Raw genomic sequence first — 21209 nt, 5'->3', positions numbered from 1 at the left:
AACTATTTACTAGTACTTTTATGATTTCTCATAACTCTGTAACTTCCCCAATATTTGTCAATTTTGTTAATCTGTTTTTCTGGTATTTACTAATAGTAGAAACTGTTCAAAACAAAACAAAACAAAAAACAAAAACAAAAAAACAAAAAAATCAAACTTTTTTCTTACAGTTATTCAGATTGGATAATTTCTATTGTTCTGTCTCCATGTACTTTACTCAGACATCTCAATGCTGTTATCAAGCCCACATAATGAATTTTAAAATTTTGGTATTAAATGTTTTCAGTTTTAAAATTTCCCTTAGTTTCTACTTTATATATTCTGTTGCTTTGCTGAGAGATTTTCTCTTTTTATTCCTGTCAAGAGTTTGCCCTTGTTGGAGAATTTTTATATTAGCTGCATTAAAATGTTTTTGAAATAATTCCAACATCTGTGCCATTTTGGCATTGATGCTTATTGATTGTCTTTTCCAATGTGAGTTGAGATTTTCCTTGTTCTTGATATGCTGAGGAATTTTGGATTGTATTTGAGATAGTTTGAAACACTATGATATGGGACTCTTGATCTTGTTTAACTTCAATGGAAAAAAAATTTTTTTTCAGGCAAACAACCTAGGTGGGTTTGAAATCACTAGCTACTAACCCACTTTCCAAAGTAGCCCCTCCCTCACTGACTGCAGAAATTTCCATTTCCCTTTTCTTAGAACTCCCACCTCCTTATGTTTATTCATAAGAAGCTTGCTTTAGATATCTCCTTTTCATCTCCATGCACTGGTAGAATGCAATGCGGAAGAGGAAAAAATAAGGGAGCTGGGCAAGAATAACATGTGGAAATAAGTAGTAGATACTATATGAGTACATGAAGCAGAAAGCCATCAAAAATTTTAGAATGGGGACAGGACTGTGGGGAATTTCCCAAAAAAAAGAAGAAAATAGATAAGTTCCTATTTTCCTCTTCCCCTACAATACCTGCTAAAATCAGTCCTGACCAGTTCTAGCCATAGGGTCATGACAGACAGAAGTCCTAACTTGAAGTTGCTTATACCTAATTAAGAATAGTAAAAACCCCACTCACTTACCATTCTAAGCTACCATTTTTGAACTTGGAATTCATGAACTAGCATAATTTGTAACAATTTATGTTCCACTCAACCATGCCCCTTAACCCATGTTATCTCACCTCATACAGTGTCACTCCCCTAGACCACCCCTTTCCAAACCAAATAAAAAATCCCAAACCTTTTCAACTCAGACAGATCTGAACTCTGCTCCTGTCTCCTTGCTGGGCTGCCTCACAAACTTTTCTAAAAATCCTAGTATCACATTATTGACCTCTGTGTGCATTGGGCAGTGAGCCCCCTTGGGCCATTAACAGGTTCAGGCTGAAAGTTCAGATAACCTTCTTTGAATTGCGATTTCAGTGTCAGTTCTGTTTTCAAAGTTTTTGCAGTACTCTCTAGATTTTTTCTGAGTGCACATGTTACAGAGGCTAGTCTGAGACCTGGGGGATGGTCTTAGTTTATTATTAGTTTATTTCTTGAAGGGGAGGACTCAAAACTATTGATATTTAACCTTATTGTCTCATGTCATGTCTTGTTTAGAGACAAAAAGTTTACATTTTAAAGCATTTTATATTGACATATGGCAAACATACAGTAAAATGCTTAAAGTATTCCAATCTTAAATATACATCTTGAACTTTTAGTATTTATGTACCCATGTAATCATCACATAGAACATTTCTGCCATCCTGGAAGGTTCCCTGTTGTGTCTTCCTAGTCAGCCCTTCCCCCTGACTCAACCATTATTCTTCTGGTTTCTATCATCATAGGTTAGTTTTATGTGTTCTCAGATTATATATAAAATGCAGAGTGTATTCTCATTTGTCTGGTATTTTTAATCAAATGATTTCTATGGCCAAGCCTTGTTAATTATTTAATATCATTTTTGATTCCTATATTCCCCCAGTACTACATCTACACCAAAGCATTCTTCTCACGTGAGATACACTTAACATTTTTTGGGAAATTCCCCATAGTCCTGTCCCCATTCTAAAAATTTTGATGGCTTTCTGCTTCATGTACTCATATAGTATCTACTACTTATTTCCACACGTTATTCTTGCCCAGCTCCCTTATTTTTTCCTCTTCCGCATTGCATTCTACCAGTGCATAGAGATGAAAAGGAAATATCTCAAGTCTTATTTTCCATTTGCTCTTTACAATGCTATCTTTTGGTTTGGGGTGAATTGTAGTTGAACTGAATATCTACAAATATTTTATTAATATCTTGTATTTTTCTTCTCTCCTTTCTGACAGCATGATGGAAGTGGTTCATTGCATGATGTTCAACTGTCATTGCCATCCAGTCCAGAACCAGAAGATGTTGATCAAACATATAAGGTATGACGAGGTAGTTATGTTGAATTTTTCAGAATTCAGTCTTATTCCTCAAATTTTACAAAGTAGTAACAATTAAAACCTTTAATAATAAATTTATGAAAAGTTGCCATTTTGATGTCTTCTTGTTATCAGGTTTGCTTTTAACTTTTGCTACTATATTACATTAAAATGATATTTCTTTTGTGTTTAACTTTGAGTTTCTTTCATCAGGATAATTTGTTTCTGTATTTTTACCAGTACAGAATTGTGTCTTTTAAACCATTGCTTATAAATGATAAATAAAATTTAAAAATATGATCACCATTAAAGATTAAAATTGGGAACAGGTACTTCTCATATATAATCTCAACATTGAAGAAATGTACTGAAATGAGATTAATGTTTAGAAATATAATTGAAAATATAATTAGAGAATTCAGAGGCATTGTAGCAAATGTTTGAAAGTGTATTTTTTATAATTCTTATTACCTTTAGGTTTATTTTTAGATGAAGAAAGGTTTTGTCTTTTTTTAGTATTTCTTAAGTACACACCAGCATTTTTGATTTATTTAATATTTCCAAGTTAAATTACTGACTTTTACGTCCTATTTTCAGGGCATATTAGCTAGCCTTCATTAGTTATCTGCAGTAATAGACAACCTCAAGACATTGGTGGCTTATAATCACAAAGGTTTATTCTCACTTGTTTTTACTGCGTATCAGCTGTGACTCTGCTTCATTTGGCTTCTTCATTTTAGAATCCAGGTTTAAGGATCAGCCCTTTCCTGGGACATATTCTCTTATTGCAGAAGGAAAAGAATATTGACAGAACTCCTGTGGCTTCTGTGTGGAAGTGGTATATATCACTTCTTATATTTCATTGTCCAAAAAAGTGGCCAAGTCTGATGTTAGGGGTACAGGAAAGCACAGTTTTCTCACAGGTGAAGGAGTGGCTTAGTGGAAATAAGATTATATAGAGAGCAATCAGAATCAAAACTCTCAGGGATAGTAGTCACATCTAGTTATTCTAGCATTGGCTTTTTTATTTGTTACTTACCAGCTCCTGACAAAACACATCCCAACTCTGGGCCTCCATCCTCTTGTCAGTATAATATTCTAATTTAGCATGTCTGCAGGAGGCCATCTGTACTTTTAGAAAAGTTTTACATATAAACCCAGTTGATAACCATTGCCTTTGATGATTTCTTATTTCTTAGTTTTATTTTTTGTTTTGTGACTGCAAAAAGGCAAAGATTATCTTTATTTATTTATTTATTTGCATGGACAGGTACTGGGAATCAAACCCAGGTCTTTGGCATGGCAGGCAAGAATTCTGCCACTGAGCCACTATTGCACTGCCTCAAAGATGACCTTTTTTCCTGAATTTTTTTAATGAAAATATTTTTACGTTAAAAAAATTCTCTTTAGAGAAAAAAATTCCTAATCTCAACTTTTTTGTTCAGCTGCTGTTTTGATTTTTTTCCATGTTCCTCTCTAGTCAGTTTTCTTTGTCAAATAGTTATCATGTATAGATGTCATTTTATAGTCTACTTTTTAATTTCACATTCATAATAAACATATTGTTATATGCTATTTATTTCTTGTTCCCTGCCCCCCTCCATTTCCTCCCAGGCAGATCATTCCTAATCTTTCTTCCTTCTTTTTTGAACTGAGATGCAATAGCTGATACTGTCTCTTTCCGGTACCCTAGAATCCCTTGTATTTTTATTCTTTCACTGCCCATGCCCAGCAAATCCCCAGCTATGTCACCTTCTTATTCAAGGTGCTTTTGCAGTAGTTTTAAATGATACAAATGTCATCAGTTATACCATTTCAGATTCAGGGTTTAAAATATCCACTGTCATGGAGACCTCCGCATAGCCACCAACCTATTGTTTTTTTGGGTGGGGGCGATACATAGTCTGGTTGTCGAACCCAAGTCTTCCACATGAAAGGTGAGCATTCTACCACTGAACCATCCTTATCGTTTTAATTATCTCAGAACAGCTTCCCCTTCTATTCCCCTCAGGCACTATCAAAACTTTGACCCCTCTCTGAAGCCCGATACTCAGCCACTCTTCTCCATCTCTGTTGTCTGTTAAGCAAGATCTTCTGCTTCTTGCTTTCCTGCCTACTGGATGTTCTCATTCATTTTGCTCCAGTTACTGGGGAAAATTGATCATCATGGTATGGAAAACATTCACCCTTTTCTTCATGTTTCTTTCTTGACTTTTATATTCTTCCAGTGTTTAAGGACCTAACTTCCTACTTCTCCTTTGCTCTACTTTCAACTCATCCTGAGTTTTTAAAGTTATACATCTCGCCTATCTTAAATTCAGTAAGCAAGTAAAGAAAGAAATCTTTCCTTGATTCTCCTTATCCCCTTCCAGCTAATGTGAAATCCTAGAAAAATGAAAATAGCCACTGGTTTTAAAGCTGTTGACATTTGGCATGCCCTTCATCTTAAATTTGTCTTCCCTTTGCTTCTATGTCACTTCTCTCTGGAATCCTCAAACCTCTCAACAGTTCTTTACATCATCTCCTTTGTATGTTACTTTTTTCTTTGATGTTAGATTTAAATTTAGTCCTGTCTTTTTTTGAGCTTTCTACTGTCATGATTTCAAATATGACATGTGTATTAATAACTTGTAATCTCACTCTCTCATTCTTGGTAATCCAGTTGCTGCTGGATATTTCCCATTGTATTTTCCACCCAGAGGTATCTCTAACAATGTATTTAAAACTCACCTGTATTTTTGGGGGGACTAGTACTCCTCTTCTATTCTCTGTTTCTTTTGTTATCACAACCATTTACCACGTCATCAGGTCTCTCAAGCTAGAAATATGAATATCATTCTTGACTGTTCCTCTTTGCTCCTCTCACATCCAGTAAATCACCAAGATCTTCTAATTTGGTCTCTTCTTCTCATCTCACTACCTGTTATCACTCTTTGGGCCAGGCTCCTACTTTCTTCTGGGATATTATAATATCCTGATAACTGGTTCACCAGCCCAGTTTTGTTGTCACACTGCTCCTCCAGACATTTGTCAAAGCCATCTCAAGTGCAGAGCCTTCTGCCGCTCCCTGACTAAGGCTTGTCCCGGCTTTTGTGATCTGGACCTTGCCTGTTTTAGTTGCTGAATTGCATCCCACTTTTAACCAGCCTGTGTACTCCAGTGTCACTGCATATAGCTCTAGATATACCAGGCTTTCCCTTTCCTCAACCTCTGTATTTTTGTACAATGCCTAGTATACCTTATCCTAAACTCCAGAACCATGATTCTTGGCCTTTATAACCTTCTGCTCATCCTTTAAGATTCCATTGTTCTACCCATTTCCTGATGTGTTCTCCTTAGTCTGCTTTTATCTGTAAGAACAGATAAATAGAGCAGTTTCTGTTGTGTAGGAAGTGCTGTACATGTTAGCTATTAATGTTTTGCTACATTGTATTTTGATTACATTTTTCGTTCCCTTTCCTATAACACTGGCAGAACCTGACAAGGACCAACAAATGATGGCCATGTATTATTCTAAGTGCTGCCTTGTGTTTCACCTGTCTCCTTATAGGAATGAAGGACATAGTTTTTTAGATTTTTAAACATGTAAACTTTCAGTTAATATCTTGGTGATTATCATTTTTAGGATTTTCTTTTGTCCCAGATTCCTGTGAGTGTGATAACGGAATCAAAGAGATCAAGTATGTTTATGACTCAATACATTCTGCCTACAGGGGTCAGTTATGATGTCCAAAGAGAGACCATTTTTTCCTGCAATCTTGCTAACATTGGGTACCCCCCCACCCATCCAAATTTAGTATTTATAAAATGCCTTCAATACTTTATATTTCTCCAACAAGTCAAATGAACTATTTTACCAATTGTATGTATCTTTATGAGAATTGGCTATTTGTTTATGGGACCTTGAAAATGATCTTACATATTTGAACAGGCTTTTAATATACCTTAAATATAAACCCTCTGTTTTATTTGCATAGATTTCCACAGCTTTTAACTTTAATGTGAGTTGTATGGAAGCTTTGAATTTTACATTCATCAAATAAATGGTTCTCATTTCCCGGTAGCTTTATTTGCCATACAGCTTAGAAATATATCCTCCCTGAGCTGCAATCTGTCTTATTTTTCTGTTGCTTCATGGTTTTTTAAAATTCACGAAGTCCTCTTAAATCCAGCTGGAGATGATTATTTTGTATGTGATAAAGTCTTTCCCAATTGCAGTTTACATGACAACATTTAAAAAAATATTTTCTTCCCCATTGCTTTCTGATGTTTATGTGATACGTTAGAACCTGTGTAAAATGTCTGTTTCTGATCTCTTGTTAAAGAGACTGCAATTTATTGCTGTTCCCGTTACATCTGAAGGATATAGCATACTGTTGTCGAAAATAACATATTATAGTTATTTGCTTACATGTTTTTCTCTGGGAAGATATATCGCTCATATATTCCAGTTTCCTCACTTACTAACTAGTTCCTCAGTTATATATTTCGAATAATTGAATAGTAATAAACAAAAGGGACTAAATCGGTAGTAAAGAAACTTTACACTTTGGAAATATAACCAGATTCCTGCTTAAATTAACAATAGGTTTCCATCTAATAGTATTGGGCACTTCTTAGAAATTAAGTTGGATCCAGCAGTTCGTCTCAGGAAAGTGCTCTGGACAAAGGAATCTCTCCTGCCACAGCCTTGTTGCCTCTCAGGCACGTTTGTCTTTCTGCTGATATCTGAAGCCATGAAATGACCCTGCTTCTTTAATCCTGCTGTTCCCTCTCCTTGTCCTACCCTTTGTTTTCTCTGGGTGGCAACTCTTTGCATCCCCTGAAATGTAGCTGAAATTATTGGTTTGTAGGTGATTTATATGACCTGTGGCCCCATGTCCCAGTTTCTTTACCTGTAAAATGGGGATAATAACATCTCCCTGGGGGTTGTTGTCAATGCTCAAATGCTTTCACACCCACATGTGCTTTGTTCCCACCACATAATGCGTACTCAATAAATGTTAGCTGGGGCTGCTGATACTGCTCTTTCTGTATATGTCAGGTTCCCTTAGACAGTGAATTCTTAGTAGATCGAAGTGGTTCCTTTTCATTTTTGTGTTTTAGTACCTGTCATATACGATTTGCTTTATAAACAAGGATTTATCTCCCTAAATGAACAGTTCATTTATTGCTGCATCTTTGACGTTGATTTAATGCTTCTCATTAGGATATTTGAAATGCAGTTAAATCTCATCTTAAATTTAAAAAAATATTTCAGAATGAAGATCTATTAAATGAAATAAAACAACTTAAAGAGGAAATTAAGAAAAAAGATGAAAAAATCCAACTATTAGAACATCAGCTTGTAAGTATTTTATAATGTAGTATGTAAATGGAGGCTTTTTAAATTGGGCAATATATATTTTTTTATAAAACTCTGAGCCAGAGTTGGAGTTTAACTTTATTTTTGCCTTTCAAAGTTGCACTAATGTATCACTTTTAGATTATATGCATTCTAAAAGTATGTAATTTAACTTTCAGTCTAGAAATTCATTATGCAGTGAGAAAAGCATCTTTAGCATCGATTTTCAGTGGCCTCTGTTTTGGAGATTTAAAATTCAGTAGTGTATGCTCATTTTATTGATCCAGAATAACTGGTTTTCCTTCAGTGTGTTTTAAGAAACGGGTGCTGATAAGTTGAGAACAGGACATTTTCTCTCTCTCTGAGCAGAATAAGACTGGGTATTTAGGCTTAGGTATCTGTATGACAGTCTGCTAGAATGAGGAGAATTTCCAAGAAAATGTTTCTTCCCCATTGATACTTTGGAAATATCCTCCAGTTTTATTTATAATAATATAAAGGACCAGGATAAACAGAGCACGAGGCATAAAAATCATAGCATCAAAAGACAGTCCTTTGGTCTTTTGGTATTGCAATATAATTCAGCATTTTTGGGAAATATTAATCTAAAGAATATGCATAATTTATTTTAAAGTATAAAATAATGTACTGAACTCTGAGATGCTGGGTTCACATTTCTGAGACTCAGTTTATGAATAAATAAATAGTAAGAATAATCAGATCACATGGTTAACAGTACAAATAAAACTTAAAAATTTGAAAAATGCCAAAAGCCTAGTATTGTAAGATGACAGCCTACCAAAAATAAAAAGGAAAATCATAAGACAATATATATATTTCAGTGATAAAGACAGGTCTACCCAGCCAGCTTTTAGGGAGTTGGGAAAGTAATTAAAAGAGGGAAAGTAAAAAGACAGCATTAGGCAATCAGGTAAGCTTCAGATTTTGAAAAACTGTATCATGAGAGCACAAGAAATTGCTGTCTCTAGTATGCTTCAGAAAAAAAAGGCTATGATCTCCACATTTTATAGCCAAACAAGTTTTCAATTGTATACAAAGAAAATGTTTAACACATATAATGGTTTAGATCCCAACTTCACACTAAAGGGAAATTTGTCGGTCCTTTCTTTTTTTAAAATTATTATTTAATGATTATTTGAGACAGTAAAGTTTATAAAATACAAAACATTACTTTGTGTCTTAGAAATTTGTATGCTTTGAGTAGAATCAGGGATAAAGAATTTTTTGGACCCTAGTGGTCAAGGGGAACTTGTTGAAGGGTTAGACACCCTTCAAAATTTGCAGTCTAATTAGTAGTCAGCATATCACCAAAGAGGCTTCCTCACACAGCATGTGAGAACAGGCAACTTTATTTGTAGACTGGTGACACGTAATATCCAGTGGACTCCCATCAAAAAAATGCGGTTAAGAAATTGTGTGGGGCAGTTGCTTCTGCATCAGTGATTGTAGTACTAGACTAGTTTAGAGGGAATCCTGAATACATTTTAAAAGTTGTGTTCTTTATATACTGTACATGGCAGTATATATTCTACCTTTATATACCTAGGACGTAAGAGCTATACTGTGCTTTATGGACAATATAAGAGCTTTTTAAGGGTAATTTGGACTGTTCAAAGTTCTGGCATTACTGGCTGACTCTAGAACCCAATCTGAATTAAGTGAGAGGTTACTGGAAGAGACCTTGAATTTGCTGTGGACACTTGCCCAGCCACATTAATTAAAAAAAAAAAAATTATTGGGAAATCTTCACACACATACATTCCATACATGGTGTACAGTCAGTGGCTCACAATATCATATAGTTGTGCATTCATCACCATAATCATTTTTTAGAACATTTCTGTTACTCCAGAAAAAGTAATTAAAAGAAAAAACCTCATACGTACCACACACCTTACCCCTCCCTCTCGTTGACCACTAATATTTCCCTCTACCCAATTTATTTTACCCTTTTTCCCCTCTACTATTTATTTATTTTTTAATCCGTATATATATATATTTTGCTCATCTGTCCATACCCTGGATAAAAAGAGCATCAGCACAAGGTTCTCACAATTACACAGTCACATTGTAAATATGGTATCTTTATACAGTCATCTTCAAGAATCAAGGCTACTGGAACACAGTTCAGCAGTTTCAGTTACTTCCCTCCAGCCACTCCAATACACCATAGACTAAAAAGAACTATATAACGCATAAGAATACCCTCCAGGGTAACCTCGACTCTCTCTCTCAGCCACTGAGACTGTATTTTAACTTTATTTCTCTCTTCCCCCTTTTGATCAAGAAGTCTTTCTCAGTTCCTTGGTGCCGGGTCATGGTTCATCCTGGGATTTCTGTCTCATGTTGCCAGGAAAATTTACACCCCTGGCAGTCATGTCCCATGTAGGGGGGAGGGCAGTGAGTTCACATGCTGAGTTCAGCTGCATTTGTTTGATAAAGGTAGCCAGCACTCTATTTTGCAGTATTTGACCCTTTTCTTTTGTCTTCTCTGAGAGAAACCCTAATCATCTTAGTTGTATGTGTATGTTTGTATACAGAATTACACCAATGTAAAAATTTATGTGTTTGTTCAGGCAACTCGGTGTAACTGCCACCAAAAATCTAAGGAGGAAAAATGCACATATGCTGATAAATATACCCAAACACCTTGGAGAAGAATTCCTGTAAGTAATATCCCCTTAACCTCTTCCACTATCATTTACTATTTTGATGTTTTGTTCCACCCTTTTTACTCTAAGCTTTAATAATTTTCAATTTGATATGCCTTGGCTGTTGATTGTTTTAAAGTAAGTTTTCCTTGTCCCTCAGATGTTTATGTGCTTTCTAAAGCTTCTCTTGTGTGTGTCACATAAATGAATGTGCATTTAATAGCTTTTCCATTTTTGCAAGCTGTAACTCATTATATTTTAGTGTCTAGTCTTCTCTTACTGCATGTATTTATGAGTTTAGGATTTCTATCTACATACCCTAAAAGAAACAGAAGTCAGAGATAGTAAACAGTATTCCCTCTTTACAAGCATATGACCTTTGAAAATATATGCTGTAACATATTCTTATTTTCTTTTGAAACCTTTCAGATTTGCTCTGTTACTATAATTACTCAGATGTTGAGACTGTTAGAAAATATAAATGAATTAAGACAGTAAATATTATGTTTATGCATAGTTAGGAAATGGTTTCTTCTAGACAGTAGAAAGTAGCCATGAGATTCGTACTCATTGTCATTTTTCAAAAATATTAAATATATATCTTAAAAACATACTCGGAAGTAAGAATACACTGACCATGATTTAATCTGAATTCTTCAGAAGTCTGTTCAGGGTGTGCCTGAGCCAAAGAATCATCATTATGGCCATCAGTCATCGTTATCCTATCATATAGTGACAGGCAGAACTTTTCTTGTTAAAAGAATGTTAAGCCAGCCTTGACTCTTCTTTTGCCTTGTATTTAGTAAAGTAATCCTGGTAACACACATGAGTAGAGAAATAGAATTATTAATGTAGTTAGTAATCCCATTTGTAGAACTTAACTATAGGCCTTGAAAGTTAGTGAAATATTTTATTTCTTTTCTTCCAACAAATAATTATTTTGTGTGTGCTCTATATGTTATGAAATACTATCCCAAGAATTAATTTATTTAATAAAAGTTTGCTGGATGTCTCCTGTCCCTGCTGTTAGGCTCTTGGAGTGGAAGTGGGGTAATTGGGGAAGAAAATACACTGATGAATAAGGCATCCTCTGTTAATATATGCATTTTAAAGGAATTGGTGGTTCATTAATATAATTAAAGTATGGTTTATTCTATGAAGTTCAAAGGATTGGGAAAGTCTTGCTGGAGGAATTGGGGATCTGGTTGAAGAAGGTGAAGATAGTATTTGAATCATAGCAAACAAAGCACAGAAGAGACTTGCTTGGTAGTCAGTTGTGATGTGACTTTGAAAGACAGTACTAGACAGAGTTAATATGCAGTTTCTTTAATGTCAAAGGATATGGAAAGATATGTGTTCAAAGGCAGTTACAAAATAAAGAGCCCATGCTCTGTGCTTCTGGGTGGACATGTGGGCTTCTTAGGTTTCTCCAGGAACCTCACTGTTCGGGAAATTGGCTATTAGTCTACCAGCTCACCAGGTAAAAGTAACTAATGCAAAACAATCCCAGTATATTCCTGAGTTATTTTACTATGATTTTAGGTGAAGTGAGGATAGTTTTCCAGAGCTAGCATCCCCTAGCAAGCCCAGACTTCAGCTTCCCTATCTGTTACTATAGGAATCACCTGGTCCACTATTTTTGTTTTTTAATAAGAAAGATTAAATGACATATTAAAATTTCCAAAACTAGTAAGCGGCTGAGCTAGTATCATAGTTTTGGACTCCTGACTGCTAGGTCAAAGTTCCTTCCCCTAAAACCACACTGAGGATCCTAAAGAACTGATAGATGTTTTGCAGATTGAAATGGAAGAAGGCAAAGAAAGTATAAATAAAGGCAAAGAGGTGATAAGATAAGTTGAGACAACAGAAAGTACTGAGCATAAATGTATGGGAATAGACATATAGATGTATGGGAATAGCAGAAGTTAGTGCTAAAACTTGTGTTAAGGTAGAATTCAAGTTTTTGTTCAGAAATCTCTGGAAAAGTACTTTTACTAAGTTACATATTTATTTATTTAAATACTAATATATTTATTCTCTGATTTTTTGGTTCTTTGGACATGAGATGATTCATTTGAAAGATATTATTTTGAAAGCAATTTACTATAATTACAAACTTTCTTTTCTCTTTTGAAAAGTTATACTTTATAGAAGAAACTGGGTATGGGTACATGGGGACTTTCTGTACCATCTTCACAATTTTTCTGTAAATCTAAATCTAAAACTTCTGTAAAATAAAAGTGAATTAAAAAGCATAGTCCAAAATAAATTGTCCTTTAGTCTAAATGTTCTTACTTAGCAGGAACCCAGCATGTTTAAATGAGATGTTGATGATGGGGGTGGGGTGGAGGGGTATGCAGTGGGTTCTACTTTGGCGACATCTAGTTTGTTAGGCAGTAATTTTGGAAATTATAGCATGTTATAATAAAAATCCCCAAACTTGGTGTAGGTAAAATTTTTTTGTTCTAACTTTGGGATGGTTGAAAATTATAGTCTGATTCCTTGTTTTTCACCATATCCTGTAATATGATAGCTTGGGACTTTAAATGTCCTTCCTGGCACACTCTATTAGTAAGTTGAGGATTACAGACTCTACTTTGGAGGGTTGTGAGGCATATTTGAACATCTTCCCTACACATTTCCTGGAAGCAAAGGAAGAAATCTGACTGCTGTGAAGGAGAAGGATGCTGAGGGAGAGTGATGCTTCCTAAGACTTATTGGCCACTATTTAAGAGGTGGAAAAAAAATTACAACAACAAAATGCAATAGCCACATCTTAGCAAACTTCAAGAGGAAGAAGAGCCACAAAAAGTAACTGAACAGTGGAAATTTGAATGTACTGAGCCCAGTGTAAGTTTTCTGCTTAGATTTATCCAAGGGAATTTTGGTATCAGTTCATGGCTGCAAATGAGATCTTTGAAATAGAGAACCAGCAGGAAACAAGAGAAAGAAACAGATAGTAGAGAGGGTGGAGAGGAAGAAAAGCATATGCTTATTCATCTAGCAGATCCTAATCTGACCTGTTCTGTGAGTGTAAACATGAAGAAGATACAGTCTCAGCTCTCAGGAAACATCCAAAATGCCCAGATGCTAGTAATCTCACTCTTTTTCTCCATGTGAAGTGAGTTGTGTGATTACTAAACACATGAATAGAGCAGTCTTATTATGACAGTAGCCAGATTTTCTGGCTTATAGATAATATCATAGTTGCCCCCACCTTTTGAGGAGCTGCATGAGACAAAGTGGCTATAAGGATTAGAGAGAAGAAAAAGTGTCATAGGTCTGGGCAGAGAGGACAGGAGCATAGTTGTAGTGAGAAATCATGGTAGGGACTTACTCCTTGAGAGAGCAAAATGTAAGCCCAGATTGAGGCTATGTAGTAAAGATCTTAGCAGTCCATTGTGATAATCCATATTATTATTACCATATTTTCAGTATTTATAATTCTTGGGAGAAAAGCATTTATGGTTGAAAAGGCATAGTTTGAATAAGGGCATAAAAGAAAAATCCTCTACAGCCATGTTAGGTTCAATCCAATGTTAGTATAAAGGAATCTCTCATGGCAGGTTACGTAAGTAAATCTGATGTCATTTTCTTGATAGAAAGAATGATGTATTTCAACACCTCTTCTTAAAGAAATAGAAAAAATACTAAGGATACTTTATTATTGCCAATGAGCAAAAAAATACATATTTAAAAAGAAACTTATCAGTAGCCTTCTTCTGTGTTTCCTTTTATTGAGAAATAATATATATTCATTCATAGCAAGTAATAGGGAAGCAAAACAGTTTAAACAATGTAAATTATTTAACTCCTACAATTATTAATATTTCATATATGGCCTTTCAAACTTTTGGCCATAATGCATGTATATATGTGTGAGTTCAGAGCTATCATATCTGTCTAGATGGAATTACATTCTACATGATGTTTTTTAATCTGCTTAGGTAGTGGTCATGATGATAGAAGTTGTTTTGAAGACTGTGGTTAATATTTTGTTTGTTTTTTCACTTAGGCAAGGTCATGTGATGTAATCAGTCAAGAAAGAATTCTTTTGCTGAATGAAGAGTATGGTCCTTTATGAGATTCTTAAAATACATTACCACATCATTTTTTCTTAAAGAGTTAAACAGATTTGTATGCCACCAGCTAAGTTATGAGCAGAAATAGCTTGGTGGGCATGGCATTAGATTATATGGTTCAAATGCTTGATGTCAGTATGTTGTAAGAGCCTCTCATATCTTCCTCTACAAGAGAAGTACCTGCTGCTCAAACTAGGACAGGTGACTCCTTGGCCAAAAGTGGCTCCCCTCTTGATCCCCACAATATCATTTAATGTGGTACTTGAGGCCACTGTCAATATTTCTGTTATGACAGTTCCTGTTTGTGATATTTTCTTATCTTAGAAATCCTATTTTCCTTCCTCTGTCCTCACACCAAGAACTCTCTTATTTATCTCTTCAATGCTCCAGATAAGGGGGAGTGAGATGGACCCAAAGGATGTACCTGGACTGTCACATAATGGCTGGCCTGGGTGACTCTGAAATTTGAGTGTAGAAATAAGCAAACTTATGCCAGGGTTGGCGCAGAAAATGCTTGCCAGTTAAATCTTAGAATGTGCGCTGAGTACATGGCCCTTCTCTTATGCTTGAACAACTAAGCCCCTTCTAGATAGCAAAGAGGTGAAGAAAGAGGTTTTCATATAAATTTCAAAATGTACTGTTGGAATTGATATCTAGTATTGAATGAAAGATTAAGTCATGTTATAGTTAATTTGATATATTGATATATAATTTCTATAAATTCAACAGCTGGAGTACAGTCAGCATTATCTGTAATCCTTTGTGCTTAGAATTAGATTTTTATACCTCAGATTGTTTATGCATATATTTAGAAATTCCTTAGACAAGTGTGTTTCTATCAGAGCTATTTACAAAATGGTAAATATAAAATCAGAAAACTTTATCACAAATGATCACTAAAACCACAACAAATGTTTATAATTCACAAAATGAGAAGGAGTTTACCTAGTTCCTAGCAATCATGATCACTGTGCTAGCAAAAAAAAAACCCTGCTTCTTTTTTCCTTACCTTAGAAATAGGATAGAATGTTCTTTTTTGATTGGACAGGCACTGGGAATCGAACCCACGTCTCCGGCATGGCAGGTGAAAACTCTTCCTGCTGAGCCACCATGGCCTGCCCAATAGAATGTTTTTTGAAAGAAAGTGTATAACCCAAAGATTATCTTATTAGCAGTTTTTCCTAAGTCCTTTTTCTTTTTAGACCATACCCTTTTCTTATTTGGAAGTGAGTGTCATTATTGATTAATTTTTATGTCAGGTTCTTGCTTCGATCTTAAGCTTCCATTTCCTTCCAGTTAGGGAGATACTTCATTACCATTTATATATATATATATATATATATATGTATATTAATAGTATATATATATATATATGTATATTAATAGTATATATATATATATGTATATTAATAGTATATATATATATGTATAAAAGAATGTCTGTTTAGTGTTACGCTTAGAGGTTTCCTTCAAAAAGTTAATTATCGGGTTATAGCAGAAAATAATACCATTTCTCTTACCCAATCCTAACATTTAAGAACAAATATGGCTATTTTGGTCATTTGGGGGCAGTCAAATGTCAATGACTATGCATATAGTGTCTGTCTCTCTCCCTCTCTCTCTCTGTTTATAGCCATCTGACTGTCTTTTAGGAAAACCGGTGCATGCTGGGATGTGGAAACTGATGATTCTAAGCGGGAAGTTTACTGAAAAGCTCTCTCAGCAGAGGGGGTCTGAAGAATAGACTTTCAGCCCACCTCTGGGAAGGTGGTATAGCATTATATACGCTGTTACATGGGACGAGGAGGCATTAGTATAGCTGATGGGTTATTCGAGATTGGTGGGGAATTAGGGTAAAGAGAAGTGGCATCTTTGGATAAATAGTGGGGCATGTTTCTGGGTGAGAGGTTTAAGGGCCAGTAGGGAACCATTAGGTTTCTCTGCTGTCCTTGGAAGGGACTGCTGGGCTGCACCGACACGTAGGCTGTGGTTTGCTGGATCAGGCACATGGTCCACGGATGGGGGTTGCTGTTTCAGGGAGATCAGCCACAGCTGCTTAATTATTGCCAACTTTGTGAGGGGGAATCCCTACCTCTGTCTGTCTGTCTGTCTATCTGCCTGCCTACTTGCCTACCTACCTCTCTATGTATAGAGAGGGAGTGGGGGAGGAAAGAAGGGAAGAAGGAGGTGGGGGAGAAGTGGAATTAAACGGTTGCTATCTTTGTTGGCCAAGGTCTTTTATTTAGTTATTAAAATATACCTCCAAGTATATATTTTAAGTGAAATATTCTTTGGTGTTTAAATAAGAATTCTTTATAACCTGGTTATGCAGTTATTTTTAAATTATTTGTTCATTTAATGTTTAGTCAGTTTTAGACATGTGACCTTTGACTATGGCATGTGTTTCAGTGAGCTAAATACTGATGAGAGCCACCTGTGTTGCTTAGACATTGCACTGTCATGCATGTATTTATAACAACACACTAAAAATTCTATTATGTGTACCTTTTATACTCATTTTTTATAAATAATATATTACAACTTTCAAGGATAAATTTAAAACCAGTAGCTGAGAAATAGAATTGTTTTTAAAGGTTCAAGACAAATAAAATATGAAGATTATAGCAGTTGAATAATTGCTCATAAATTTGTTTCTAAATTTGTATCCTCTAGTGCCAGACACAGAACTAAAGTTTTGGAACTTTATTTAAAGTATCCATTGAAAGCAACATAGTTCACCTGTAGTAAAATTAGAATGCAAGGGATAGAACAAAAGTTTTCCACTACTGGAATCCTTTTCATTTGGGTAATGTAAACTTTGATTTACTGGCTTGTTCATTGAGGGCATGGTGAGATTTACTCTTGGAGTTTAGTGTTAGACACTAGTCATTGAGAAATAGATGATCCTCTTAGCTTTCCAAGAAATAACATCATCAAACCATATCTTTTAGAAGAAATTAATCAATTTCCATAAGATGTTAAAAAAAGAAAAAGGGAATAAAAGAGTTGCTCCTCTTTTTGTCTTGTTAGTAGAGTGATGGCATTTTAGGCACCTGTTTGCTAAAACATGCTAACAATTTCTTATGTAATTATAAAAGCATTTCTAGAGATGTTTTAGAAAAAAAATTAATGGCAAAAGTAATCACTGCTGAGGGAGCTTTTTTGATAATAGTAATAAGTGGATTTTTCCCAAGAGAATGTCTGTTGGTAGGCTCAGACAGAAGTTTCTTTCAAAAAGTTAATAATCAGGTTAAAGCAGAAAATACCATTTCTCTTACCCAGTCCTAGAATTCCTAAACAGATATAGCAACTGTGATCATTCAGGGCACTGAAATGCCAGTGACTTTCAGCCGGGGACCACCAGAACACTCCTGTGGTGAGACAAGTGAGGGAGAAAAGACACCAGAAAGGACCGTATCAGACAGAGCCCTTTCAGTGAAAGGCATCTCACATTAAATAAAACATTTTCCAATCAGATAAATTTGCTTCTCTTATTAAAACTTTATAACATTTGGATTGTTATCTCTCTCTTTGCTTTTAATCACTTACCATGTTTGAGTGTAGTTACTGGGGTGGTAGCAGTAATGATTACTTAAGAATACTGTGATGTAAATTTAGAGGTTAGACTTTGGACACATTATAGAGAAACTTAAAATGCCAGATGTGGACTTACCACATAAACTTGTAACCAGAAGTTTCTAGAAGGGACCAGGCCTAACCGTGTTTTTTCTACAGGAAAAGTAATTTGAGAAGAGAAACTGAGTTCCTCAAGGCACGGCCAACCGTTTCTCCCTCTTCTGTGTGGGCCTGGTGCCTATCACAGGGCCCAGTGAGAATGAATGAATCCAAACAAGGAGAGGCTGAGGGTCAGGAAAACTATTTAGAAGGTCATTATAGCAGCCTAGGCAAGGGAGATGGCAGCTAGCCTGTGAGTGTTGGTGAGAGAGAGGTAGGGAAGTTGGTGAGAGAGTGATCCCTTAGGCTAAATCCTGCTCTCTTGATAAATGATTAGGGAGAAAGCTGTGAAGAATGGATTAAGATGAAGGTTATCAGCCCTGAATGGCCAGGAAGGATGCCATGCCAATCATAAAAGTAGGGAAATCAAGAGGAAGGAATTTATTAGAGAAGGAAACTGCCAAAGGTTTTAAATATATATTTTAAAATCACTTGAGTTTGAGATTCGTAACCTCTTTCCCTACTACAAATTTCTGATAGCACAAAATCTTATCTCAAAAAGATAAGATTTCTTTTAATCTCTTCAAAAGAGGAAAGTAATTCATCCACCTATAATAAAAATAGCTATAAATGAGGATTAAAGATAACTAGCCTCATGGACATACATGTTTGAGAAAGCTTGCTGCTACAGTGCCACGAAGCCTTTTGGGACTACATAAGACCATTTGTGAAATCTTCCTAAGCTTGCTCAGGAGAGGGAGAAATATGTCAAGTAATCTGCAAGATTCAGAAATAGTTTTATCTCCTCAGGGCTGAGACAAACATTTCCTATCCTTTAACTTTAGGTGACAACTCCATACACTCCCTGTAGTCAGATCATAGATCTCTTTTCATCTCTGCTTTGTAAAAAGCAGCTGTCTAAGGAAAGTACCTCAAGTGTTTCGGAGAACCTGGCTCACAGTTCTTTGTCTTACTCCTACAGTTAGAGTTCACAGAAAGACATTTTTATGAGAAGACTTGTTCTTGGTAGGCTTCATCTTGAGAGAAATGAAGAGTTTCCTCTAAAACCCCCAATCCAGATACTCCTCTGATTTTTGTTTTCTAGTTTCTTTGTTTTTGTTTTGTGTTATATTGTCCCACCAATTCAGGGAATATTTAGAATTATGAATACAGCTATACTTAATGTCAGTTTTCCTAAATTTCTACGAGTAGGTGTTCTTTTTTATGCATGGGATATATTCGTGTGCATACCTTAATGGCTTTAGACTCAAGTTCTTTGCAATGAGCATCTCATACTTATCTTTTACTATAAAAGTCATTTTAGAAAAATCATGAAGTAGACTCAGGTAAACAAAGTGTCCTACCCTGGCCGGATTGTAGGGATCCTTCATGGCTCAACTAAGAGGGAATTATGCCCTCTTCCGTCATCTGGACAGTCTGATAGAACTATGATGTGAGCCACGTACAGCATTTAAAATTTTCTAGTATCTAAATTAAAAGTAGAAAGAAACAGGTGAATTAATTTTAATAAAATGCTTTATTTAAACCAATATATCTGAAATATTATTTGAACATGTAATCAATATAAGGAAGATATGGAGATATTTTATTGACCTTTTTTGTAACTAAGTTTTTGACATCTGATATGTTTTATATTTATGGCATATTTCAATTTGAATTATCCATGGTATAATAGTCTCATACTAGTAGCAACCATGCTGGACAGAGCAGTTCTAGGTGGAAATCCAGACTAAGCTTTGGATCTGGGTCAAGTAGCGGGAATTGACAAAAGAATAGTAAATTCTTTCAGCTTTTTTTTTTTTTTTTTTTATTAAATTTTAAGCCTTTCATTTTGAAATACCTTCAGACTCACAGGACAGTTACAAAAATATCACAAACCCTATTAGGAAAATTCCAACATATCCCATCTCCCCAGAAACCCAGATCTCCCAATCTACCTGTTATTACACTTGGAACATTTGTTGTGTCATTCTATTTTTCCATCAGTCTATCATTTTATCAACCTACCTATTTCATCTATATGTCTGTCTTTCTACTTAACAATCTATTTCCTGAACACTTGAGCATAAATTGTATATTTGATGCTTCTTAAACACCTGAGGCTGCGGTGTACGTTTACTAAGAACAAGGATATTCACTTATGTATCCCCTTAAGTGCAATTATCAAGTTCAATAAATTCAACATTGTTATAAAGCTTGCAGTCTATGTTAAATTTTTTTCTTATGTCCCAGTAATATCCTTTTGAGCCTTCTATCCTCCCTTGCTAAATCCCATCCAGGATCATTTATTGTATTTGGTTGTCATTGTCTTTTAGATGTTCTTTCTTTTCCTTTTTTTTTTTTTTTTTTTTGTGGGAACTGTTCTAGTTTCCTAGCTGCTGGAATGCAATACACCAGAGACAAATTGGCTTTCAATACAAGGGGATTTATTTAGTTAACATGTAGTTCTTCAGAGGAAAGGCAGCTAACTTTCAACTGAGGTTCTTTCTTACATGGGAAGACACAGGGTGATCTCTACTGGCCTTCTCTCCAGGCCTCTGGGTTCCAACAACTTTCCCTGGGGTGATTCCTTTCTGCATCTCCAAAGGCCTGGGCTGAGCTGCGAGTGCTGAGATGAGGTATGCCAAGCTGCTTTGGGCTGTGCTACGTTATGCTCTCTCATTTAAGCACCAGCCAATTAAATCAAACATCATTCATAGCATCAGGCACGCTTCCTAACTGACTGCAGATGTAATCAGCGACAGATGAGATTCACATGCCATTGACTCATGTCCATAGCAATAGAAATAGGCTTCTTCACCTGGCCAAGTTGACACCTGAATCTAACTGCCACAGGAACATATATATAACATAAACTTCCACATCTCAGTAACTCCAAGCATACTATTCAGTGGGATTAATCACATTCATTATGTTGTGGTGTCCTCACTTTGCATTATTAAAACTTTCCTATCTTCTCAAACAGAAACCTATACCCATTTTGCCCATTCCTCCTAACCCCCTAGCTTCCTATCTCT

The 21209-nt window shown here is 35.5% G+C and overlaps 1 protein-coding gene across 10 annotated transcripts in view; it reads left to right on the top strand.

The window, feature by feature from the left end:
* CCSER2 (coiled-coil serine rich protein 2) overlaps positions 1-21209 on the top strand; it is a 226441-nt gene that overhangs the window by 167352 nt on the left and 37880 nt on the right. For 6 of the 10 annotated variants that reach the window (XM_077124711.1, XM_077124710.1, XM_077124718.1 and 3 more), the window contains 3 exons: positions 2318-2401; positions 7659-7745; positions 10340-10429. In XM_077124711.1, the coding sequence (XP_076980826.1) occupies positions 2318-2401; positions 7659-7745; positions 10340-10429 (261 nt within the window). Of the gene's footprint in view, positions 1-2317; positions 2402-7658; positions 7746-10339; positions 10430-14429; positions 14483-16129; positions 16264-17797; positions 18032-21209 lie in introns of those variants that run through there. The other 4 variants (XM_077124714.1, XM_077124715.1, XM_077124716.1 and 1 more) reach the window with 4 other exon arrangements.

Source organism: Tamandua tetradactyla, chromosome 13 (assembly GCF_023851605.1).
Source record: "Tamandua tetradactyla isolate mTamTet1 chromosome 13, mTamTet1.pri, whole genome shotgun sequence".
NCBI classification, from domain to species: Eukaryota; Metazoa; Chordata; class Mammalia; order Pilosa; family Myrmecophagidae; genus Tamandua; species Tamandua tetradactyla.
Note: the sequence above shows the minus strand (reverse complement) of the source record. Positions and strands in the feature narration are given on the sequence as shown.